The 26,560-nt window shown below is 38.3% G+C and overlaps 1 protein-coding gene across 1 annotated transcript in view; it reads left to right on the top strand.

Moving 5' to 3' along the window:
• The window catches only part of LOC102217478 (kit ligand-like), a 47,541-nt gene extending 22,006 nt beyond the window's left edge, over positions 1-25,535 (top strand). Inside the window, exons 2-10 of the mRNA XM_005814824.2 lie at positions 9,447-9,554; positions 10,220-10,276; positions 11,222-11,374; positions 11,498-11,672; positions 14,269-14,334; positions 16,366-16,463; positions 16,692-16,801; positions 20,246-20,309; positions 20,420-25,535. Coding sequence (XP_005814881.1) covers positions 9,447-9,554; positions 10,220-10,276; positions 11,222-11,374; positions 11,498-11,672; positions 14,269-14,334; positions 16,366-16,463; positions 16,692-16,801; positions 20,246-20,276 — 798 coding nt within the window. The 3' untranslated portion in view covers positions 20,277-20,309; positions 20,420-25,535. The remainder of the gene's footprint in view (positions 1-9,446; positions 9,555-10,219; positions 10,277-11,221; positions 11,375-11,497; positions 11,673-14,268; positions 14,335-16,365; positions 16,464-16,691; positions 16,802-20,245; positions 20,310-20,419) is intronic.
• Positions 25,536-26,560: the final 1,025 nt, after the last annotated feature.

Genomic DNA, 26,560 nt, shown 5'->3' with positions numbered 1-26,560 from the left:
TGCTATGGCACCCCTGAATGGTTGCCATGGAAAATTCAAGGATTTCTCAAGCGTGCATGAATGAGTCAAAGCAACACTCTGTGTGTATTTGATGAGAGAATGACATTACAGCTTCATGCGCAGCTCAAAAAAGTCAGATTTGCACAATATTATGTAGCATAAGATTTGCATGGAACATAATAACTCTGGTATTAATGCTTATGTCGGAAAGATCAGCAGAAACCCTCAATGTTGGTGTTTTACTCAGAGCTAATTAGTTTTTATTTGGGCTTTTGTTTGATTTTTATATATATACTGGATAAATACTTGAGAAGCAAGAACTCTGGAAGTTTGAAGTGCAAAAGTACAAAGTACAAAAACATGTGGCTGAATTGTCAAGACATCAGCATAATTGCATCAAGATGTTCTTCTCTGTAACTTAGCAATAAAGGCTAAGCTCAAGATGTACATATGAATATTATTATGTTTTCTCCCTCTGGGATTAACAAAGCATCATTCACTTGTGGTAAATTTGAATATATACCTTATTAAACATCTGTCCTTCATGACTCCAATGACTTCTGTCATCAGTTTCCTTTATCCGGAATTATTGACATCTGTTATATTTTGGACGAACACACACACACACACACACACACACAAAATGGTATAAATAAATATGCAACACTCTCAATCCAGTGTCATTTAATAAAACTGAATAAGATATGGATTTCAAATGTTCCATCAAAGTAAAGGAAGAAGTAGTTCAATGCAGCCCTTGTGACTCGAACATTCAGACCCCAAATGTTTTGGGATAACATTTGGGGTCTGGTATGCTCAGTGAGCTGCTTTCAAATCTGAGCAACCTCTCTGTTGCCATGGCAACTGTTGGGAAAGTTATAGATGTGACTACGTAAATGTTAGAAGTGCTGCTATTAATGTCTTGGCAGCTTTATGGCCACCGAACCACACATAGGAGGAGGTTTAATGGCTTCTTTTTATGTTTCTGTACCATGCGCAGTGAAAATGTATATTTTCTTTTAAATGTTGAGCTTTGCACAGAATCTAAGTCATGTATATGCCATGTTTTCCTGAGCAACACCAAGCCCTGCATTGCTTGGCTGCGGCCCATCGTAAGCAAAGTTGCCCTTTGAACTGCTCTAACATCTAACAGACATTAGCTTTATCTGTTAGCCTAATGTGGCTTTTATGTTGCTGTAACAACTGCCGTCCCCAGAAGATTAAAAACAGTGACAGTGGTACATTTTCATACACTCATCATGGGTGAGAGTTTTAGCTGACTTTGAGGCTTTTAAAATTTTAACTCAATGGCAATGATTCAAAAACACAAAATGTGGGGCTCAGAAAGGAGTTTAGTGGGGACTTTTTGTTAAATACCCACATGAAAAAAGCTTTGATTTTCGGCTGAATGTTATTTTTAATGCATACTGGTAGTAAAGTTATAGATATGAACTACATAAATGTTAGAAAAAGCCCAAAGACAAGGAGACATTATGGTCGCACAGCATCTAGGCTAACCTGCATTGCTTTGTGCTGCGACGGTTCACAACACAAAAATAATCCAGAATCTATGTTCCTCTATTGACAAAAAAAAAAGAAAATCAAATGAAATTTTATTAAAAAACAAATCTGTAACAGTATGAATGGAGTAATTGATGTAGATACTATATAGAAAATGTAAATCCAGTCGTTTTAGTCCTCTTGGTCTCAACATGGGAGAGGTGAATATATACACTGCTGGTTATGGGAAAGCATGGCTGTCTTCACAGAGAGTGAACTTACGGATTCTTCTTGTTGTGGTCAAATTGCTCTGATTGTCAGACTTCACCTCCAACACTAAACGGTATTAGAAATAGTGCCAAATGGAACCAAAATGATGCCGATGTCTTTGTTGGCACAATAGCGATATGAATATATATTTATAAGTACTTTTTAGAAAGTCAAATAGTGGCAGTCAAACAGTTACAGGCTGGAGCTGAGTGTTGAGTTTAAACAGTGGAAGTCAGATCCGGTTTTTTTATTTGCTTTATCCCAACTCCTGTCTTTGAGTGCACAGCAAATAAAACTTTTTTTTTAATGCATTGCATTGAAGTTTTACTTTGAAAGAGACCCTGTCGGCTGCTGCAACTCACAGTGCTTCATGTTCTGCCTAATGTATGAAGCAGGAAAAGCATTGAACTAAATTACAGCATTGTTTTGTCAAAACATTCCACTGGAGCGCCATTTAAACTACTAAAGAATTATCAACAGGTCATATCAAAATAGAGAATAAGCAAGAATTGACTCGTTATTGACTTGTCATTTAATTTAACTAGTAATCTTTCTCTCATTAGCAAGCAAGAATGTGCAGTAAGTTAAAGCATGTACTATGCTACAGTCTTTTAACTGTTCATACCAAACAGCTAACCGTATCCGGGGCATCATAACTACAAACACAGTGACACCTCACCAGCTGAACACTGTATTAAAGGGAAAGTATTAGGTAAAATCTGATTTTTTTTTTAGCTTTACATGATGCTATAATGTTATTCCCTCAACAAGAACACAACGTGTGGTGTTGCTTTCATTCTTTCGTGCATGTTTTAGAGACTCCTTTATCTCCATGGCAACCATTCAGCTGTGCAAAAACGCCTGGTTGCTCCCCCTCTGAGCTTCGGTTTCCAAGCGTCGGCCTCACAGAGCAGCCCTCTCTGCACCTCCCCCTCTCCGCTCCTTCAGACTAGCCAGCAGCAATTAGCAAACACCTGGTGAGACTGTGCATCTGCTGAGCTCATTATAGGAGCTACTTGTCAGTGGAACGCTGCTAAAAATGTTGCTACAGGGCTAATAGAGGAGCCATATTGTGATGACTTCCTGAACGCGACGTTTCAGAAAGAGCAGGAGTTTTATAAAGAGACAGAGGGCCAATTTCAAGGCGTTAAATTACAAAGTAAAAATGTTTGATTTATGTAGCTTTTTTTTTTTTACAACTGTTGATAACATAGTAAGGAAAACACCTAATACTGCCCTTATAAAGGAACTTATAACACATTTTACATAACGAATATAATGTTAAAAGATATTAGTCAAATAGAGAACTTAAATTTCAGGCTTAAGGCTAAATTTGAATCCCCAACCTTTAGCAACGCAGTGTTACAGACAGATATAATTTCACTTGGATGTGAGGCGTAAGGTTCAACTGTTGCCTTTGGCTTAATTGTCAAAGAATTTGAGATTTTGAGTTGAGAAAAATGGCTTAAGGCAAATAGTTATATTACTTTAGCTTCTTATCCTGATAAATCTCATTATGTAGCAGGATGTTACAGATGTACTTAAAGATAAAGTTTTTTTCTGTCAAACTAAATTTCAAGAGTGCGCTGTCATGAATATGACCAGTGAGCGAATGCAGGGTATTACTGATGAAATGTGCTGTTATCCTGCTGCCATTTCACTTACACTGAGCTTTCAGGCATACACACGTCAGTGATTTTAATGAAGTATCATGCATCGTAATGGAGACACTCTGTCAGCAAATGTTTCTTCCTAAATGGCCTGGATCAGTGTCAGGAACAAAAACAATATATAAATCCTGATTGTCGCAGCGGTGGGTCTGATGTTTATACAGAGTCGGGGAAAATCCAAGAACACGAACACTGTTGTAGCAGTATGTATCAACAAAGTGTTAAATCCTGTCAAGAATCTGTCAGCGACTCACGGACAGGAATGGATTTTCCCCGAGGACAGATCGACCTCAAAGCAAAGAAACAAATAATTACGCTTTATCCAAATCTGGGAACCCTGCCACTGGGGAATCCTTTCTTCTTCTTTTTTCTGCTCCAAGATTTATACCCCATTTACTATATAATCAGATTTTATTGGCTTTGACAGCAGAAGAACATGTTACATCTTCTAATGTTTATACCATGATGTAGGAAAGCATTGGCTAATGCCCTTTCCAGACTCTCACTAAGTGGGATCATCAAAACATTTACTTTCCTTCTGTTTCACTCGACCATCAGTAGTGCTTTACAGACAGATACGTTCTTTTTGGAAAGCGCGAGCCTGCGCTAAATAGTTACAAAACATAATCCGGTGCTCTGCTCCTCGGGGCCTGTCAGCTCACCAAATTTTTACGAACATGTGTTTCTGACAGCCACTTCATGACTTGTCAGCACCAGGAGGTGTGAGGAGAATTGAACCTCGGGCTTGCAGTCAGCACAGCTCCTTTAATGCGACTGTTTGTTTCTTTTTCCTCCAGCCGGCTGCTGTGTTCGCATGCTGGGAATCTGTCTCTTAAAACCCCGAGGAGCGGCGGCGGCGGCCGATACCGCTGTCATTCCTCACCTTTCATGTCAGATCCCGCTGCGAAGCCAGGTGATTTCGCTCGGCTTTATTTGCTCTTGCAAAAGAAAAAAAAAAAGCCACGGGGATCACCATTAGCTTAAGAAGAATAATAAGAGATTCTCTGCTAACAACTCACATCTGACCTTCTTCCAGCGGTTTGAGCCTCAGGCTAACTGAGCCGATTGACTCGATTTGTGAAACACACGCCACTGATATTTTGTAGATGTTGGAAGATCTATTCAGCTCGTCTTCGGATGGGTGATCGTGGTTCCAGTTGTACGATCAAATTGCTTGAAGACAGTTGCGCAATGTGATTTTAAGCGGTGTGTGTAGTCCTGTGAAGAAGTGTTGGCGTGCTAACAAACGTCTTCTGCTTTTGCCTTGGTTTTCGTCACGCTCACTGTACATGTTTCAGATCATCAAACATGTTTTAGTGTTGGGCAAAGGAAACATGAGTACAAATAAAATTCAACTTTCAAACAAACAATTGATTCAATCAATCAATCAATCAAGTTTATTTGCATGGCACATTTCAGCTTTACATTATGAAAATATAAATCCACTGTACAGTCACCATTTGTTAAACCAGCAGCAGATTTTGCATGAATTTTGTCAAATGCAATCATCAAAACACATCAAATATGTTTGTCAGTGTTCTAGTTATTAGGGGTCTCAAGCAGCTCTTGAGACCCCTAATTCAGCTTAACAAGTTTGTTTTGTAGTCTTGATTTAGAGGAAGTCACTGTTTCAGCTATTTTGCAGTTTTCTGAAAGTTTCCTTAAAGGGAAAAAAATAATAATAATTGTTTTCCTTAAACCCAGTAGTTGTGCCAATCTGTTCCTCGAGTTTTGGCAGTAAATGCCATATACCCTTCCCGAAAATTGTGGAACAACTCTGGTTCCCTTTGTTTCGCAGAACAGTTTGAAAGCAGTTCCACTGGTGGGTTTTTTTGAGCAGGAATTGTTTACTCCCATAATTTCTCCGAGTTTATTTTCCAGCTGTTTGGAATGAGCGTCTGCACCCTTTGAAGTCAATTTTTTTTTTTAAACAACCGTTGCAAATAAAAGCTCCTGCGTTAGCTACTCATTCCAGTGTGGTGTGGCAGTGGCAGTCAGCCTCGGTGCTTTTTCTAAAACAAAGAGAAAATAGCAGAAATGAGGTTTTATTAGGACAAAACAATTTTGTGCATTCAGTCAGTTTGGAAATTATGTTTTTTCCCAGGGTTGTTGTTTTGATCATTATCTTTTTCTTTATGGTCGTAATGTGGACATGGCACACCCACTCACAAATGGCAGCTTTGCATAACTCAGACTGGAGGAGGAGGTTGATCATGTTTGGTCAAGTGACAGTTATGGCGACACAGCAAAGGATTATGGGATGTTTATCTGAAGCAAAGAAGCAGTGGTTGTCAAAAGAGTACTGAAATATAAATAAAATATTTCAATATGAATGTACAGTAAATGTTGGTTATTTGCCATAACATCAATATACTGTATATTAGATATTTATATCAGCTCAAATTGTCATGTGGTTAAAATGATTTAGTTTCAAGCGATCTATTAAACACATCAAGCAAAGGATATCAATGGTCGCACCAACAACAATCTTAAACCATCCTCATATTTTGTCTGATATCATAAGCACTGAGTGTGAAAATGAGTGTTTAATCAAACTTTAATCTTGTTGTAATTGTTTGAGTCTCTTATTTTGAAGTAAGGAAGGAAGTAGTTCTTGTGTTTCCCAGTGTCGACAGACAGGAAACTGTGCTGTCCGTACTGGCAGCACAGTTTCCTATATTACTTTATTCTTTCGCCTGTGAAAACATAAAGCGGTCTCATTTAGAATAGAATAGAATTACTTTATTCATCCCAGCAGGGAAATTACTTCGCAGTTACAGCATAGAGACAAGACACAATAACAACTACCACTGAGTAGTAGTTGTAGATAAAATAAAAAATAAAAAAAATTTCCAGTGCTTTTATTTTTTTTGGCGTAAGAAGAACGAAATGCACAGACTGCTGATTCTATAAAATCTTTGCTCCATTTTTGGAAAATACATGAATGAAGATTTAAAGTCTATTTTCCAAAACACCTGTAAAATCTCATCACTCAATGTAGAAAAACAATTCGTCATAAGGGGAGTCAGGATAATGAGTATCGGTTTAAGAGGGCAGGAAAATGTGGAATTGGTTATTTACATGGAACGTGTTCAGAAAGGGAAACATCTAAACAATGTAGGACATTGCAGCACTGGAGTCCCTCAAACCTGGATTGCCTGTGAAGCAGTTGCCAGTGTCCTAGTCGGTTAGAACAGTGAGTGAAGAGTCTCATGGGTGTACTAGTTAACTTTACTAGCACTTGAAGGACCTTGATGTGGGTCTCAGTGTGTGTTTGCATGTAGCAAGCTGCTTTTCTTGGGTTACTTCCCAGTACGTGTGGCATGTTTTTGACATATCTGTGTAGAGGGACACCACATATATAAATGAAGCAAAAGTTTCCAACATCGGACTAATGGGATTTCCATCATCTTAAGCCAGGGGTCTCAAACTCCAGTCCTCAAGGTCCGCAGTCCTGCAACTTTTAGATGAGCCTCTGCTGCACCACACCTGAACAGAATAATTAGGTCATTAAGGCTCTGGAGAACTGATCTACACAAGGAGGAGGTCATTAAACCATTTCATTCCAGCGTTTTGTACCTGTGGCACATCTAAAAACTGCAGGACAGCGACCCTGGAGCACTGGAGTTTGACACCTGTGTCTTAAGCAGACTCCCAGTAGAACCCTCACTGAACTCTCTCTGATGGCATTGCTGTCTCATGAAGTGTTTTTTTTAATCTTTCACTGTATTTACACTGTCAAATACTTCATTAATTCTGGAGCACAAAAAGGTCTCCAGTGTTTGGTTTATAAGAGACTGAGTCATTTTGTTGTAGCTGAAGGTTCAGTGTCAATCGATGAAAAAAATCAGTCATGGTTCCAAAAAAAACCAGGACATAAGACGCCTCACTGAGAGCATACCATTCTGTCAGCATATACAAAAGAATATGTTGTTTGAATTTCATGTACTGAATTGTTTTTTGTAAAGTGCCTTGTGAATTGATGCTGTCAAATAAATTAAATTGAATTTAAGTTAAGCTGACTTCACCAGCAGGCATAAGTAACATTGGTTGGATTCAACCTGTGTTTTTCTTGAATGCGTTGCAAAGACTTCCCAGGTCTGCTTAATGTTGTCTTGCAATATTTTTTTTTAACTTATGTCATCAAATTCTTCCACTTTTATTTGCTAATGAAATGCCTCTAGTAAATGATGTTGGATAATAGTTCAGTTTGGCCTGAACAATGCCTGGTCTCCCTGTGCACCAAACTCTGTACAATCAACTTTTTTGAACTTTTTTTTTTTCACCATAAAGAGCAAAATGACTTCGCCCATTTGTTTCCCAGGCTTCCCACCCATAACACTCACATCCACTCATCTCCGTCTGTTGATTTGTATGGATAAGCTGGAGCTGAGGTGAAAGCCTCTGCACCCCATCTGCCTTTTACATGATGCCTTTCCTTCAGCCTTTCCTGCTCTTGATGGAGCATTGTTTCTTTCCTTTCCTGTTTTGGTTGGGCCTGACAAACGTATAGAAAGAGCCAGCAATCTGGGAGCCGCAGTTTGCGTGTAACATTCTAAAGCTTTTGTTCTCTTGGTTCTAGATTTTCCTCGTGAGAACCAAAGAGACAGCATGATCAGAAAATCTTTATGCAGATAAAGATAAATGGCGCTGCGCCTGTTGAAGCCTGGTTCTGTGGATAAGTCAGCAATGAACTCTTAATTCCACTCTCTTTAGAACACCTTAAAGCTGTATTTGCCATGGAGCTGGTTGCCATTCAAGGTTGCCGAACTATCTCGGGCAAGGCGCTGACTTGACTCTATATTAAGAGGACAACTGCAGGTCCGTTGCATAATATTGTCGAATTGGCGCTGACATCAGAAAAGAGGTCAGCCAACGGCGGCTTTCTGCTGGTGAGGCCTTAAAGTATCAGCCGGTCGACCTGTTTACATTACCTGGCCTTGCTAACGGGGAGTCGCTCCTTCAAACATCTTCAGAGCCTTTCCTTCCACAAAACAATATCAAATCCTAAAAATATAGCTCTGTTTAAATATATCCGTGCTATCTGCAGTCTTTTGTCGCTCTGTGCCTCCCATTCATTGTCATTCGGAACGTCAGCCTACGACCAAAGCAGAAATCTCACAATGAGAACGTCATTGATTGTTAAAGGCTCCACAGGATGGCTTTAAATAGACCCTGTGTAAGATTTATTTTTTTGTTTCTTTTTGTCGTCTGAGGAATCCATAAGCAGCTAGTCGAGAATAATTTCTCACATGTCAGTCATGGTAACAAGCAAAAGCAGGTCAATTAAAATGACAGATTGTGTTAGAAGTGAACAAAGATTTTCCAATTCGATCGAAGTTATACCGAATAAATTTACACTTCTGAGTTTTTTTTATTTTTACTGTTTTATTGTTTTGTTTTGTTTTAAATTGTCACAATTTCCCTAATTCACTCCTGCGGTCAATTTGGACGTGTTATTTCTGTTATCTAATCCCAAAGAGGAAGCCAGTAGATATTTGAGCGATTTCAAATATGACACTTGTTTTCGTGAGGACATGAAGGACTCCTCTCTGACCCTGGTTACACAGAGGAAAACCTGCTGATACGCTTGTTTGGTTAAAAAAAAAATAGTGCAAAAGTTTGGGGGGAACGAGGAGTTAGCTAATGTTGTGTTGATAAGAACAAAGTAATATTTTTAGTAGAATTTTTTTAATTATTTATTTATTGTGGAAGCACTAGTTGTCCTGCAACTAATGATTGTTAATAAAGATAATTATATTTAAGTAGACAGGTGCGCCCTAATTTCAAATGAAAAAATTGCTTGTGTTCTCAAAAAAATAAAAAAAAGTCTCTGAAACACCGACGTCATCACAGTGTGTGACAGATGGAAGAAATAATTAAAAAAAATTAACGAACGTCCTCAAGAATAACCTGCAGATGTTGCTCAATTATTAACTGTTATCTGGTCATAATGACACTGGATGTGGTTCAACTGATTGCCAATTGTTATCTCTCTTCATTCAGAGTTGGATAGACGTCTGTGTCCATTTCCTGCTGTTCATGACGCTTGGGGTACATTCAGCTGCAACTGGAAAAGTGGTCAATGATATTGACAGAAGAGTCCCTGATTTGGTAAGATTTGGAAATGAAGCCGTTTAGGCAACATTTGTAATGATGAATTAGATACTGTGGGTGTTTTCGGTACATAAAGTCACACTAACCATGTCCTGCTTTAGATCAGTCAAGACATCATGTCCATTTAGTAAATACCAGAATAACGAAGAATAGAAGTTTAAGTAGATTTCCTTGGTGTTAGGTAGAATGGTCTGTAGTTATTGCCTCAGACTCTTCATAATAGTTTGTTGGAATTCTTTTTGGCAGAACTAGTACAACTGAGTCATTCTGCACTCTGCTCTACTGGCTACTGCAAAGCATTAACGTTGTTGTCCGCTTTCTATCTGATTTAGAAGACCAGGTTGTACATTTTCTATTTGGGAGAGACATTGGTGCCCAAGTTTTAATTTTCTGGCAGAAATCTGGAAATGTTGCTTTAATATTTCCATGTAAACGTCTTCCTTCATGATGCTCTTTGTTTTGTTAAACATCTTTTGCTTGTCCAACAATGTCTGACGAGGAAGCAGTGTGTTTGGTAATCCTAACTAACCCTAAAACAGGACATGTTTAGTTTTATTTTATGCCAGTCAGCGGAAAATAAGTGTCAATGTAAACCTTTGGATTATGGATGTCTTCAATAAAGCACAAACATGTTTTTACTTTTGCTACTTTTGTTTCAACAGAGACAAAATATTCCAAAAGATTACAAAATCCCCATCAAGTTCATTCCCAAAGAAACGGTAAGTCGTCTTCCTCTCTCCCTGTGTTAATTTTTAATGAATAAATAAATAAAAAATTACTGACAATATGGCTTATCAATCAATCAATCAATCAAGTTTATTTGTATAGCACATTTCAGCAACAAGGCAGTTCAAAGTGCTTTGAATCATAAAAACACAAAAGTGAAAAGTTAAAAAAAAGAAACGTCAATTGAGGAACCAGGAACAAACTTTACATTATGATGAGTGTCGTCATTAAAATGATCAATTTACATCAAATATATTGATAAATGATCCATTTATTACAGTTCAAAAGTAACAGGTGGATTTTTAAGATGAAAGAAACTCAGTGTTTCGGCTGTTTCGCAGTTCTCCAGATGTTTATTCCAGATTTCTGGTGCATAGAAGCTGAATGCTGCTTCCCCATATTTGGTTCTGGTTCTGGGGATGCAGAGCAGAACCAGAAGATCTGAGCTTTCTGGAAAGTTGATACAATGCCAATCTTTGTTGTAGCAATGTACGTAACACTTTATTGGACGGGTTGTGAATAATTCTGTCATGACACCGTCATAAACATGACATAACACCTGTCATGAACATGAGTAAGTCGTCATAAATATTTATGACTGTTGTCATAAAGTGTCATTTGGTAAATCATGACACTTTTAATACAAAGTTGACATTATTCAAAATGTCTTCGTTATGACAACTTGACATTAACCAAGAAATCATGACCTGACATAAATTTGTTATAAAAGTATTACTGACTAAACTTAAAAAAATTATGTAGCTTTGTTATTAAAGCTAAAGTTTAATAACCCAGGTCATACTGTTATGCCTGAATGTGTCCATTTCTTTAAGTGATACCAGCTGTCCTGAGACGACTTTTATCACTAAAACTGTTGCATATTTTTCACAGACTTTCTGTTTTTTTTTTTGTTGTTGTTTCTGTGTTTCTCCATCCAGGGCGACATGTGTTGGGCAAAGTTAAACCTTTACTACTTGGAGGAGAGCTTGAAGGATTTATCTGAAAAGTTTGGAAACATTTCATCTAATAAGCTCAACATACAAATACTCATCCAATTCATTGAAGAGAAGCGGATAGGAATCAGTAATATGGCGAGTTCCCAAAATTCATTATAATGGCTTTGCTGATGATCTAGAAGACTTTATAGTGGAGTGTGATTGTATCTACTTATCACTTATGACTAATTGCTGGCGCCTCCGTTCTCATCCTTACAGAATCCACAAATGTTAGAGTTTGAGTGCCACTACAGAGTGGATAAGTGGGAAACAGGGAAATACTTTAACTTTGTCGAGGAGGTGTGTAACACCGCAGACAGAGAAAGACCTGAAGAGGAATGTGATCCACCTCCCTGTCCCACCACACCGATACCAACAGAAGAATCCTCTTCAGGTACCGTCGGCTTAATTCTTCTTGTCTTTAGAGGGAAAAAATGTGACTTAGATGTGAACCTTAGTAAGAACCAATCAACAAATATTCTGCAGGAAAAACTTAGTGAAGTCTTTAAAGTTATGTGTGATGAACTACAGCATGTGGGTTTAGGTTTGGAGACAGTTCGACTAACATACAGAACGTTGAACTTTATTTATGATTTGCTGAGAAAGACAGAAAGAAGTAAAGGAAGAAAGAAAGATTTACATGTTCAAAAACATGTTTATTCACTCAGTAGTGATCTATATAACATATTCATGACAACGCATTCATAAATGAAAGTTCAGAATTATGAACAATTCTAAAATTAACACAACACCTTGGTAGTCCCAGATATTTTGAAAAACATCCAGCTCAGTCATTTTGAACTAATATTGCGCTAGTCACACTCCCGAAAAGCTGTGCACAATCAGCATTTCGTTCCAAATTAAGTTTATATTTTCTACTCAAATAAAACGAAAACTGTGGTTGATCAAGAAAAAAAATTCAACAACTGTCAGGTTTTTCTTGTACTTCTTCTTTCTTCTGTCACGTGAAAAATCATAAATGAAGCTGTTCTGTGAAACGTTCTCCGAGTCCCTGAGTGGTGTAAATAAACCCACTGTCCTAAAAACCAGAAAGAAAGAAGCTGCCTTTCTAGTGAGCATAAACAGAAGTTTCAGTTTGTTTTCCCAAAAGTGAGATTTTCATAGCCATATGACATGTTTCTGCTGGATTTTGTGCAATACGTGTAAACTACAATGCTTGAATCGAACTGCTTGTTTGCGAACCTCAGAGGGTTATCTTGATTCAGACTGTTGCCGAATTTAAACTCTCTCCTACGTGGCCAATGCTTTAGTGTGTGGCTGATCCTCTTCAATAGCTGAATGGTGGCCTAAATTCTTGTACAACAAAGAGCAGACTGTTTTCTTTTTGGCCTGAGGGGGTCCCAGCACATGTAAATCCTTTATCCTATGGACTGAGAAAAAAACAGAGAAGACGATCTCATGTACAGATATAAGTTTCAAAAGTTCTCAAAAGTTTTTTTGTTTTTTTAAAATCTATCCACAATGGCTCTAGTACGCCGCTGTACACCTCCTTACTGCAGACTATGAGCAGATCATAACAATTTCATTTAAATCTGAATTTGTCAGCGACTAGCATGCATTCAGTTCCAAGACAAGGCGGTGCAACATATTAGAGGTCAAGACAAAACACATTTTTCACAATATTGTGGGAAAAACTACAAATCCAAAAATTATTTAGAGAAAGGAATCTGTGAAAGTTGCAAAATACCCCTGTTCATATCGACTTCTCCATCTGTTTTGGTTTTTATATTTGTTTAATTGTGAGACAGTCCTAAGGGAATATATCCTTTTCAGGTTAGACCACCCAAAACTTTCAATTGACTACTTCAACATATTTTCACTCAACTGAAATAAAAAGTAGCCATCCTATTAGTTACTTAGGTTTAATTAAGTAGGAGCAGAAAATAATATTTGGTGAAAATGCTACTGAAGTACTGAGTAACTGACCAAATTACCTGATTTAATATTTTAAAATAATGTCAGCTTATAGACTTATATATCAGCAAATTCTGATACTAAAATGAAGGAAAAAAAGTTACTCAAATAAATGTTACTACTAGAAACTAGTTACTACATGCATAAAGCTTGAGCAACTTACTAAATTGAATGGTATGAAACTACAGCTGTTAACTCATTAATGGGCTTTATCGCCACCTATTGTTTGGGTGGGTTCACAAAAGTAAAGTCTGTGTGAATTTCTTTTTTTTACACGCCTTTTTTTTTTACACGCTTGCTGCACAAAGACCAACAACCCACCCAAAACGGACCCCTTTTGGGTCCTGGCCCGCCGATTGAGAGAACCTGCCGTACAAAATGCTTTCATATCAAAAACGGTTCACAACAAATTGACAAAGTGTACACACTGGCTGAAAATCTTTGAGATCTCGCCGGAACCACTGAAGGAAACGCTCCGTTTCCACCGTCTCCGAAGCTAATCTCCAAATCCTGACCAGCAGCAAACCATGCTCCTGCTCTGCTTCCGATTGTGAAACTGCTGCCACCTGGTATGGACCATTGTGAGCAAGCTGTATTTAGGGCAGATCTCTTGTGGCTTTTTAGGAGAAGCTTTTAATCTGCCACCATTATTTCCACACAAGAACTCAGCAAGATAAAAACTCAGGACTGGCCTCAGTGCTCAGAATGCCCATTGAGACACGGCTGAGTCACAGGACTAAGGGAAGATGTCCCAAGGTAGCGCGGTGTTTAAAAGGAAGAAAAGGGCTGAAACCTGATTGTATACGTGTTGATTACAGAGCAATCTTCCAATCTTTCCAAAGCACTTTTCTTTTTTTTTTTTGCCGCCAGATCAGATGTTTTTGTGTGTTGTTTGGGAAGGGAAGGAGGGGTAAAAAGAGTACCTCTGAAGTGACTATTTAGCGCCTAACAATGAATGTTTTCATCATCAGACAGCTATGCTTCACTCCATCGGTCTTTTGTCTTCAGTTTTTGTCACTGTCTCCTAACTCCCTTTTTTATCTTCTTGTTTTCAGTTCAGTCCACGTCAGGCCATGACATGTCATACAATATCGCTACTAAAGACATAACACGCTCATCAGGTAAAGTCTCTTATCAACCTTTTGATAGACAAACGTTTTCTTCATGAACTTACTCTTGGCCCATGATTTTGTCCAACTGTAGGAACAAAAATGACTCAAGGTTTTATCTCAGAAAACAGCCCAGATTGGGATTAAGTGCTTTTGGGATAGTTTGGTAGGTCATTTAGGTTAGCTTTTAGCTTTTAGCTTTTAGAAAGGTGCTCAAAGTTCCTCAGTGGTTGGGTATATGATCCATATTTTAGTAACATCTGTGTTACGCAAAATCTTTTCAGTTTTTTTTTCACATCATCAGCAGCAATTCTCCTATTCAAACATCTCCTCCACACATTCCAGTCATGCTTGCAGACTGAGTTTATTAAGACTCTTTTAATGGTGAGCATTTGCTCTGAATTGGGAGGGATTTTGCTCACATATCAGAATGTAACCACTGTGAGGGAGCTGATTTGACATGTATTTGTTGTGTAAATATTGCCTCATTTTCTTCACACGATCCCCCTTTAGCCTTTCTTCTGGCTGTGGGTGAATAGAAAGTCTGTGGTAGCTAAGTTCAGTTCAAGTCGTTTCCGTGGCACTTGGAGGGATTTTGTAATGTCACAAAGGTATGGCTGGTTTCTGTGGTCATGGGAAAATGTAAGAATCTGGAAGAGATAAAGATTTGAGAGAGATATTGTCAATTTGGGAAAATCTAAGAAACTAGTTAAGTGAATTCATCTTCGTCACTGCAGACAAAGCATTTGCATAACATCGCATGAGATTAAGCAACATAATCGTTGGGTTACTGCTATAACTTTTGATTGTCGCTTGCTAAAAATCAAATGCAGTGTTGTCTTTATATTCTATAAACTGCATGGCATCTTTTTCACCTGCATACAAAAAAAATGCATAGCAGCCTGGATTAGCAAGAGATCAAATTAAATTTGGTTTCATGACTATGGAACCTCTGGAGATGATGATGCAAAGAAGGATTCTTCATAAAATCAAGGAAAATTATAGACAACCCTGACCTATCCTCTTCATGAGACTGTCTTGGGAAGGCAGAGTATCTTCAGTCAGAGGCTTCTACAGGTTTACTGCAATACAGAGGGCTACGAGAGACCTTTGATGCCAGCAGCCATCACCATGTACAATAACTCTTTAAAAAATTAATGAGTTACAACAACATTTAACTTCCCTTTGGGGTTAATAAAGTACTTTTGAATTTGAGTATCAGATGCCTTGATCTATGCCTTATAATAAAACCCAAGGCCGAAATGCAATAGTGTGTTGGATGAATAGCATGATACATAAATGCACAGTTTCAAATTCTTATGTTTGTCTGTAGGGAGTTTTGTTACGTCCTACATTTTTGCTCAGAAAAGATGTTTGTGGAAACCTGTAAAAAAAACACAAAATAAACAAGATAAATTAATGTTGTTTATAAGAAGTTAAATGAAAACCAAAGACTCGTCTTTACCTCTATTGTCAGGTGAACTGTACGTGTTGGACTACTGAAAATATCCCTTAGTCATCCACGAGTGTTTTAGTTGAACATCAACAAAAAACCCTGTTGCTTACAATAAAGCTTACAGCGGTAGTTAGCTTGAAAAATCTGCTTTACCAGGCCGCAAGGACGAGACCAAAACCGATGACGAAACGACATGAGAAAACAACAGCGCCTCAGTTAACACCTTCGTAGGCCAAGTTAACACCTTGGCCAAACAAGAAAGTACCATTCGGGTTCCAGCTACTTACTTACATAAATTATGGATCTGCTGCAGACTGGTTGGTTCCAGATACCACATCACACCAGATGTCTAACGGTGGTCCTACATCAACAGTTTGAGCTGATTTTTGCTGGAACAGAAGGAACTTTTTGACAATTTCACACAGGGCGATTGTACCATAAAAAAAAGGCACTACTTGATTTCTTTTACCTACTGTATGTCAAATCCAGTATTGGCTAGAGGCAAAAGATTTAACAATGCTTTAAAGAATTACGACCTGTTATTAAGAATTTTATGAATTTTTTTTTTTTCTGTTTTTCCATCCCAGCTTCTTCGCCAAGTCCCCTTCGCCAGGTGGTGGAGAAAAGCCTTTTCTCCTTACTGTTTGTCCCACTGCTGGCCCTAATCTTCCTGCTTGTGTGGAAGGTGAGCTAATGTTTAACCCCTGACACTAGGTCATAAAACTTCACGAGTTGTTCCAGAGACAATATCTGTCTCTCAGAGGGTTTTATGGTGATGTCGGAAGATACTCACTCCTTTTTTCCACAGCATTTATTATAACCGTCGGCAGCCTTTCAACTTTCTGCCGACACTGAAGAGTCTAGTGAGCGTTTGGCACATTATTATTATTATAATTCTTTTAACCCTTTGCAGGTCAGGTCAAGAAGGAACGTACAGCATCCTCGGTCAAATCGTGGAGAAGAAGAAGGCTTTACAGAACCACATCTGATGGCACCTCGGCAGGACGGTGAAACGTCAGAAAAGTAAGCTGCTTCTGTTGCTGCTTCTAGTCGTTTTCCACAGCTTGTGCATCTTGCAAATGGATGCAATTAGCAACATAATTGTTATTTGTGTTCTTTTTGTATTTTGCCTAATCTCTTGTCATCAATGATGTGAGGTCTGGACTCAGTTATTCTAACTTGTGAGGATAGAAAAATCTGCAGTGAACAAGAAAGAAGTGGAAACACAAACCACAAAGTCATATAACTTGATAAGTAGCAGGTGTGCTCTTAAATGAGCGACACGCAGTGTAAAAACTGTGAAGTAGTAGTGTTTTTGAAAGAATTGGGACTTTGTCCAAAGGCAGGGTTACTATACAGTTACACTGTGAAAGGTCATGGAATTTCAAATCATAAAAGCAACAATTGATCTGGACCGCAGTGCCTCAGCTGTTTGAGCTTTGAAAATTTGTATTGAGTCAAGTAAAGGTGGGGAAGTCACCTTTACCTGACTTCCCCACCTGAATCCCCACAGTAAGCAGCGTAATATACTGTCAGTATAAAATGGTAAGATATGTCAGAGGTATGTAGGGTACCAAAACTGAGTAGTTTTTATATTGTGTTTTCTTCCATTTAATTAAATAATACACTAGTTTTAGAATTTCCTATTCATTTTAAACAGAAAAACAGTATGTCAATAACATTAAAAATGCAAATGCAAATGCTTGACCTGTCAGGTTGAACTACAGTCTTCAATAAACTCATATCTTGCTTCTGCCGTCAATGTTTAATCCAGCAGGAAAACACTTTTGCCGAAGCGGGAAGCTAGCGTTAGCTTGTCTGAACTTTGTTTTTATATGACTTGTGCATGATTCAGCTCATAGCATCGTTCAGTGCAGTTGCAGTTAAGGGTGTGCCAAACAAAACTTTCAGAAAGACACTCAACACTCGATTTTGGATGTTGTAGAACTAAATAGGATGGAGCTGCACTAAGGGAAGCGCTCCATAGCGGCTCCTACAGACTAGTGCCAGCAGCAATTAGCAAACAACTGGTGGGAATGCATGACTGCTGAGCTTATTATGCAAACTGCAGCACCGCTAAGAACTGTTAGAAGTGACATGGAGGAACTCTGTTGTGGTGGCGTGTTGGAAAGGGTTGGAGGTTTTCAAAGAGTCTGAGGCCTATTTCAAGGCATCAGATTCAGCCATGATGTGAAGTCAACATTTTTAAAACGTATTTTTGGTATATACAGCATTTTCATACCATCTGAAGGTAACATAGTTATTAGGTTAGATCCCCTAAAGAAGAAATCTCAGGTGAGGACCATATTTGTGGTTACTTTTCAAGTCTTAAATGAATTAAAAGATTAATTAAATCGTGAGTTACCAGCAGTGTAAAGAAGGATGAAATCAAATGTCTTAAAAGACACGTTGAGGATATTAAGGTAGAATAGAATAGATTCTCTGTATTCTGCACCAACCCCCATTCCTACCAGGCGTTTCTCTCCATTTAACAGAAGCATATGTTAAACCCCAATTTTGTCACTTCAATTACAAAACAAATATTCCTACTAGATTTCACACTATGGTAACGGTCTGATGGAAAACTGTTACTGGTTTTAAAACAAAAACTTTTTTTAATCAGTGATAAACGCCAATCCCTGTTTCTGGTCCACTCTGCTGCTCACTTTGTACCTCTTAAATACAGCTCTGGAAAAAAATAAGAGACCACTTAAACTGATTGGTTCTCTGATTTTACTTTTTATATTTATATGTTTGAGCAAAGTGAACATTGTTCTTTTATTATGTGAACTACTGACAGCACGTCTCCAAAATTACAAACATGTAGTACTTATTAACAGAAAAAGAGAGATGGTCTAAATAACGAAAAGAACACAGCACTTGCTTTGAGACTTCAAATGATGCAAAGAAAACAAGTTCACATTCGTTTAGAAAGAACAATATTAATGTTTTAACTCAGGAAGAGTTCAGAAACCAATATTTGGTGGAACAACTCTGAGGCTTTCAATGAGGCTCAGTGCAGTGGAGGCTTTATTTTTTTTTCCAGAGCTGTACAACAATTTCTTCTTTTCCTTACCCTCAATACTAGCACCAGTTAAGTAGTACTACTCTTTGAAACAATGTAATTAATGATAAATTGCAAACATTCAAACACCAGACTCGTCGTTGCTCAGTCTGTGGGTTCAGAATTGTGGCAGATTTCCTTTCTCACACCGTGCTGTGCATGGCTTGGCTCTGTATGCAAGCCAAACTCTTCCAGCAGGGAAATGAAAACAGTGTCATTTGAAATTCAAGGCTGCGTCTTCTCCAGTAAATCTGCCATGGACAGTCACAAGGAAGCATCGCTCGCAGACCGCAAGCGAATGTGAATCACTTGAGACCAGCGCGTGACGCACAGAACGGTGAAATTAGAATATGTCTAATTTTCAAGAAGAAAATGGGCCGCGTTTAGATGAAGTTAGCAATTTATCCATTTACATTATGGCACATTAAAGTCTTCTTTGTTGTTTTACGTACAGCGGTCACACCGCTTTCACACGATGAGGGTTAAAGCATTCAATGGAGCAGTGGACACTCTGCCCACTGCCATCACCATCTGCAGAAACACTTTAATGAAAGTTGCGTAAGCCGAATACAGTGGAGCAAATGATTTTTAAACGGAGTTTCACGCACAGTGCCTGGCTAACGCATGCACAACTCTTAAGCGTCTTCACGTTTGCAACCTCAGTCCTCACTGCTTTGAATGGGATTTCATGTGATAAACTGACAAAGCACCACACCTCTGTGACGTGGAAGCAAAATGATGCAGTGTGATATTTAGTTTATAGATAAAAACCATTAAAAAATGGTACTTGACATGACTTTTAACGCAATCTTTTCAAAACTGCTCCAGCTCATCTATGTGGCCTGTGCAACGTGTCTCTAAGCAGCAATCTTCAAGTCTCCAAATTCTCAGTTAGACTTTAACTTGTTCGCTCTAACACAATGAATATTCGCTGAGCTGGTCATTCTGTTGTTGCTCAAAACGTTTATCTGGTGTTGTCCTGTATAAGGCAAACCTTCTCCAAAGTCTCAAGTCGTTTCCAGCCTCCATTGGTTCCGTTCATCTTTTTATGAGGTTTTTTTGTTGTTGTTTGTTTTCTGTGCTTTTTTCGCAGTTTCTACAGTGGCTTTCTTTTGATTCTTCCATGAAGTTTACATTTTTGGGGTGCTAATCAAATTCTACTTGCTGAACGCGCCACTGATTTTTACGCCTGGAGATCTTTTAAAAGTCACGTGCAGTTTTTGTTTTATTTTCTGTTTCACGACTGCGCATGAATTTGTGTTGCTTACGCACCAACAAAAAAAAAAAAATCCAATAACATTCATGAAGGTTTGTGGTTCTAACACGACAAAATGTCAGAGATTTAACAGCGAGATGATTTGCCTGGACGCCGTCTAACATTCGCCCTGCTGTCCTTTTTCCAGAAATGCGCTGAACCTCCCCGCAGAAGTGTAACGTTCTGCAAATTAGAGTGCGCCAGCAAATTTGGTGAGTTTTTATATTTATTTAAACGTTTTGTCCTACATTAAAGCTCGGAAAAGGAAAGAAATTGACCTCCTGTACTTCTCTAATGCCTTTCTCCACATTCTCCTCCCCAGGGCTGTGCTCTTCTCTCTCTCTTTTTTTTGTTTTTCATCTGTTGGTGTTCAAAGGTGAAAGACAAACACGAACCTGCACACCACAGTGAGACTGCAGAGGTTGAGAGGCCTGTTTTGACTGTGCTCCAGATTAACGGTGGCAAACGTTGACTGCGAGTTTTGTCGGGTTCAATCAAACCTGACGCTGTTTTTTGTTTTGTTTTGCTTTTTTATAAGACAATTCATCCCTGTGCTTTTTGAAAAGGACTAAAGATTTTAGCCAATAACCTTTACCCATCCAAGCCCTAGACGCTCCCGGCTCCAAGCTATCTCTGCATCTTCGACCCTCTGGTTAAAACTTTGCATATTTATCGACTTCTTTTTTTTCCCCTCCAGGTTGCCATGTTTGCTTGTTTTTTTTAATTTTTTCCCTACTTCTTTTTTTTTTCCGCTTGCTTTTCAGTCGTCAAAGAACAAAGACGGTGTGACTGATGCCGGCAATATCTTGTTTGTACTGGGGCATGAATTTCTACCTCTGGTAACGCTTCATGTTAACCACATCCTCAACAGCTCCCCCACTTTTCTTTTCTTTTCTTGTTTTTCTTTTTTTTTATCCTAAAAAGTGTCTGAGGTTCTCCAAAGAATAGCAGTGCTGAGTGTGATTGACCCCAAAGTTTAGTCACAGTAGTCTGGCTTGTGTATGTTCCCAAGAAGAAGAAGAAGAAGGGGGGAGTGGAGGGTATGATGTATTTATTTATTGGTGGTTGGCACTCAGTGGCTACTCTTCCAGAGCTGAAAGATTTTGTTTAAGGGCACCTTTTACTCATGGGTCACATTTAAAAAGTAAAAAAAAATAAATCTCTTTACCAACATATTGTAAAGCTGAACACATTATCTTCTGGAGCAAATTATGCTGTCTATTTCAATGTAGTTGGTATATATATATACATACAGTATATACATACATATGTGTATATATATATATATATATATATATATATATATATATATATATATATATATATATATATGACTTGAGCCACTTTGAATGTGTGAATTATTACATGGAGATAAAACATTTATGTATTAAAAGTATGCTGCTTTGACTAACCCCCCATGTACGCTGTTCAGAACTGCTAATCCATAAACTGGGATGGATCCACGTTGTTTTCAGATTGTAAAGTTTAGTCACACAGTCAGAAGCTGCGGTTTCCATTCCGAATGTGCGCAAATCTTTGTGGCTATTCTGCTGATGTTGGGGGGAAAAATAAAACACACACACACACACACAAATTTCGCAATTGCTGTGTTTCCGTCAAGTAAGGAATTAAAAGAGAATCGTACGGGAATAAATTTGTTTGCGCGATAAGTCATTAAAAGCCCTGGTCAAACAGTTACATGAGATGCATTCAGAATTCAGGCACGGCGCTAGCGCTCAACATGAATCGGCCAATCAGAGGAGACGTGGGCGTCTGATTCAGGCGTTAGAGTGACATGCCCCGCCCACTCGGAGCGGCTACGTTTGCAGCATTTTGGAGAAATTGTAGTTGGTGATTTTACAGAAAAGTTATGGATTGAACACTTTGGAATGAAACTCAACTTTTTATGAACTATGACGCTATGAGAGCTCTGATGGAATCAGCCGGACATTGTCTGACAAAGTCGCAGTAATATCCACCTGTTTCCATTGCAGTTTTTGTGAAATACATCTATTTGGAAACGGACAAAAAAAAATAAAAATCATCTCATCCTAGAACAAAAATCATTTGATCTTAATTGGAGCATTTCCATTCGGCTAATTTATTTTCCTATTTTCAATTTGCGTAATCTCATGGCGAATAGAAACGCCATAAGATTACGCAAATTGAAGGAATTGAAGGAATGAAGGAACAGGATTCAAAGCCAGTGACGGCAGCAGCTGTCGTTCCTTAGTAAACATTAGTTAGTTTTGGCCTTTTATTTCTTTACACATCCTGCTTATATGCTTTGCAAGGCACAGCCTGTTACCAGGGAGACCTTCGATGGCCATTTTCATCTGAATGAGAAAAAAGTAAAAGAGGTTAAAAAAAAAAATCTAAAGTCCTCTTTTAAAATTCATAATCCGTAAACCAGCAGATTAAATCTTTAAATGTTTGGTATAATTTCTCCTTATCATCTGTATTACTGATGAAGCTCAGCACAAAATACAGCCTGAGGTATGTGGGCAGACCGACGGTGCTGTTTAGGCGTCAATTATCAGGTTTCCTTTTAGAAAGCAGATTGTGGGGGAACATATGATCACATATTGGTGTTATTGGTGCCATTAGTTAGGAAAAAGAAGGCATATCCAAGCCATTTGCTGGATTTGCAGGAAGTAAGCGCTAGTGTTCCCAGATTTTCCAGGAAAATGTCTAACAACGTTTTAGTCACACCACCCTGTTTGAAATGGACAGTTAAAAAAGTTTTAAAGAGAAGTTATAAGGAGGTTATGAGCAGTTAATATCTTACCTGCAATAGAAAACTGTCTTCATCTATGATAGATGCAGATCACTTAGATCTGACCTCAAAAAGAGTCAAGCGGTTTACGCGAATTCAAGGAACCTTTAGGCTCTTGTCTCATTTGAAAAATGTAAAGCAGTCACAGTAAAAGTTACTGGCATAAAAGTGGAGTTAAATGCTTTTTGCAATAAATCACTGCCAGTTTTATTTTTAATCAACAAAAAAAAGTAATAGTTAACTCTAACCAGTCCAGGCTCCTACTGGACTAGTCGGCATAAATTTCTTTTCTGGTTTACAGTAAATGTATCAACCGCTTCTAACATAAAATAACTCCTCCAACCTAAAGACGCCACGCAATACCTGCAGAAACAAACTTCTTTTTTTTTTGTTGTATTTTTACTAGTCGTTTTCAACGAACAAACTATAATGTAATACTGGAAGTAATAACCTTCAGCTTCACCTAAACTGTCTAAAACTGCAGAAGGAAATGTGTCGGTTTTCAAATGCTTTTTGCAATGAAACCTGTTTACCGTTGCCCTCGACGAGCTCAATAACGCGGAAAAAGTTGGTAGTAAACTACATGCAAGGGGGGTTTCCGTGTTTTACTTGGCTACCTGTTTACGTCTGTAAAGATTCTTCGTGTTATGCCACATTTGCTACATTTATTTGAACAACGTCGTGTGACGTTGCAGCGATCCCTTTTAGTGGCAAAGCATGTGGCAACAGTGGAGTGCAACCGCTTCAAAAGATAAAATTAATGGTGAACACTAAGCTTATCCCAGAGAAATGACGTGCAAACTAAAATTTCCATTTTTTTTTTTTTTGCCTTAAAACACTGTCCACGGTAGTGCACTGTGACCTCATACCTATATTAAATAGCTGCAAAAGTTTTGAGGTCTTCACGGTTAACCTTTTTACTGTGTGCCCACAGTTATCTGAAATTAGCAGGCACGCTTCTGCACTTCCTGTCTCCATGAGCAAGGAGCTTCCCTCTGCGGTCGGCATCGGACGATAAAACTACTTCAGATCCGACAAAACGCGACGGTTATGAAAGAAAAAGAAAAAAAGAGGCTGGACCTAATAAGAACCACGTAGGTCAGTAAGAAAGCAGAGCGGAACGTGATTACAATGCAAGTAGGAAGTTAGGAATGAGAACAGGACACGCTGGTTGTGACCTTTGCAGTTAGACAACCGGCTGAGGGGACGCTAGAATCTGCTGCTGGTTCTAGTGGATATTTCACATCGTCATCGTCGCCATCATCATCATCATCATCATCATATTTGTGGTCTTATATTGTTCTATTTCCACTCTTGTTTGCGTGCCTTGTTTGATTAGCGTATTGGACTTGTGCGTTTGTAAAAAAAAAAAAAAAAAAAAGACTCTGCAGCCTATCTGTGCATTTCTGTAGTAGCGGAAACATCGTCCGAGGTCAGTCACCTCTGTTACGAGAGAGGTCAGTCAGCTCGACCTGGAGCCATTCATAAATTGGTACTTGTGTTTGTTTTTTCTTCTTTTTTTTTTTTCTGGCAAAGTAGTTCTTTTACGTCAGCAGAAGGAATCTACAGTGGTTGTGACATTTCTTTCCGCGTCAGCTTGTTTAACCTTCGCAAACGTTAGTAGCCATTTCAGCCGGCAACTGCTTGTTTCCTGTGTAATTGGAGCTATATACTGGGAATTTTTCTTATAGAAGACAAGAGTATATTGTGCGAGTTCGATTGTGTGTCTTACAGAAGAAAAGGTATACCACATTGGTGTTCGTATGTTTCTGATGAGCTCGTATTAGCTGGAACTTCCTCGGTGTGGTAAAAAGTATTGTTTATTGTGTTAAACTGCAAAATAATAACATTACAGCTAAAAACATGAATAAGTAAATAAAAATGCAGTTTTAATAAAAAAAAAAAAAAGAGTGGTAACACGTTATCTGTGCCATAATCTTTATGGCTATGTCTTTGTCTCACAATATACTGATATTTCACGAAGGAATGTCAGAAATTAGCGGTGAAGGACTGAGATTTTTATATATTTAAAGATGGATTTGTAAACAATATTGGAGTAATATATCTATGACAGTTTAGACCAGTGACTTTCTCCTCCGTACTTTTCTACATCACTAAATAAACATTAAGTCATCTGTCATGCCATGCAGTTTCTTTGACTATTTCCAGAGATATAGGCTAGTCTGGCCACAAACTAACAAACAAGGCATCCAGTTGCTTTTTCTTTTTTTTTTTTTAATATGTAGGCTACATGAACTTAAGAGCTGTAACGGGTCTAAGCTGTGAACGAGTAAAAAAAAAAAAGAATAACATGGTCTCCCATTTTCCTGTCTACGTCGAAGCCAGAGACTGTTGGTGTGTCTGATGCAAAGCGAAGCAGAGTTGAGTGCATTAGTCGAGAGCATGACTGCCCTTAAACACTGCTCCCTTGTGTGTTGTTCTGTTTGGCAATAAGAGAGGAGACCTGCATCCTGAACAGTGCTTTTGGGCACGAGCGATCCAATTCAACCCATCGCAGTGGGCAAACCAAGCGGCTCTGGGCAGGAAATAAGTCTGGGTGCCAAAAAAAGAGCAAATGTAATTATAGCCCGGCTGATATTCGGGGCATGAAACAAACAAACAAACAAAAAAGAAAAAGAAAAAAAAGCACAAAAAGCACAAATAAATGACAAAAAAAAAAAAACATTAAAATGTCTACTGTATTCTGTATTTTTGTATAAATGTAAACAAGCATATATGAATTATGAATAAAGTACATGTATCCAAATGATATTTACTGGTTTGTGTCTGTTTTTTTTTTTTTTTTGCTTGTTTGTTTTTTAATCTTCGCTTTTGAATACGGTTTAGGTGGGTTGTTTAATTTTGGGCTGATTTTCACAACATTTGGCAGGTTTTTGGAAAGATTTCAGAGGAAAACTCTTTTAAAATGGTTGTCATTGTGACAAAACATTTAATAAAATGCTCTTACTCATTCATTCATTTTCTCTTCACCCTGGGTCCCTAATGGGGTCGGGAGGGTTGCCTGTGTCTATCTCCAGCTATGTTCCGGGCGAGAGGCGGGGTCACCCTGGACAGGTTGCCGGTCTGTCGCAGAGCAACACAGAGACATACAGGACAAACAACCATGCACACACACACACACACACACTCACACCTAGGGAGAATTTAGAGAGACCAATTAACCTGACAGTCACGTTTTTGGACTGTGGGAGGAAGCCGGAGTACCCGGAGAGAACCCACGCATGCACAGGGAGAACATGCAAACTCCATGCAGAAAGACCCCGGGCCGGGAATCGGACCCAGGACCTATATACTGTATATACTATATATATCATATAATATATATATCAACTTTTCCAGAGTTGATCCAACTCTGGAAAAGAATTAAAAGACGACATAAAGTGATCAGTTTCTCTGATTTTACTCTCTGTAGATATATATTTGAGCAAAATGAATATTGTTCTTTTATTGTATGAACTACTGACAACATGTCTCCAAACAAAAATTTTGTATTTATTAGCAGAAAATGAGAAATAGTTAAAATAACGAAAAAAGACACAGTGCTTTCAGATCTCAAATAATGCAAAGAAAAGAAGTTCACATTCATTTAGAAACAGCAACACTAATGTTTTAACTCAGGAAGAGTTCAGAAACCAATATTTGGTGGAATAACCAAGAGGTTTTCAA

This window comes from Xiphophorus maculatus, chromosome 2 (genome assembly GCF_002775205.1).
Source record: "Xiphophorus maculatus strain JP 163 A chromosome 2, X_maculatus-5.0-male, whole genome shotgun sequence".
NCBI lineage: Eukaryota > Metazoa > Chordata > Actinopteri > Cyprinodontiformes > Poeciliidae > Xiphophorus > Xiphophorus maculatus.
Note: the sequence above shows the minus strand (reverse complement) of the source record. Positions and strands in the feature narration are given on the sequence as shown.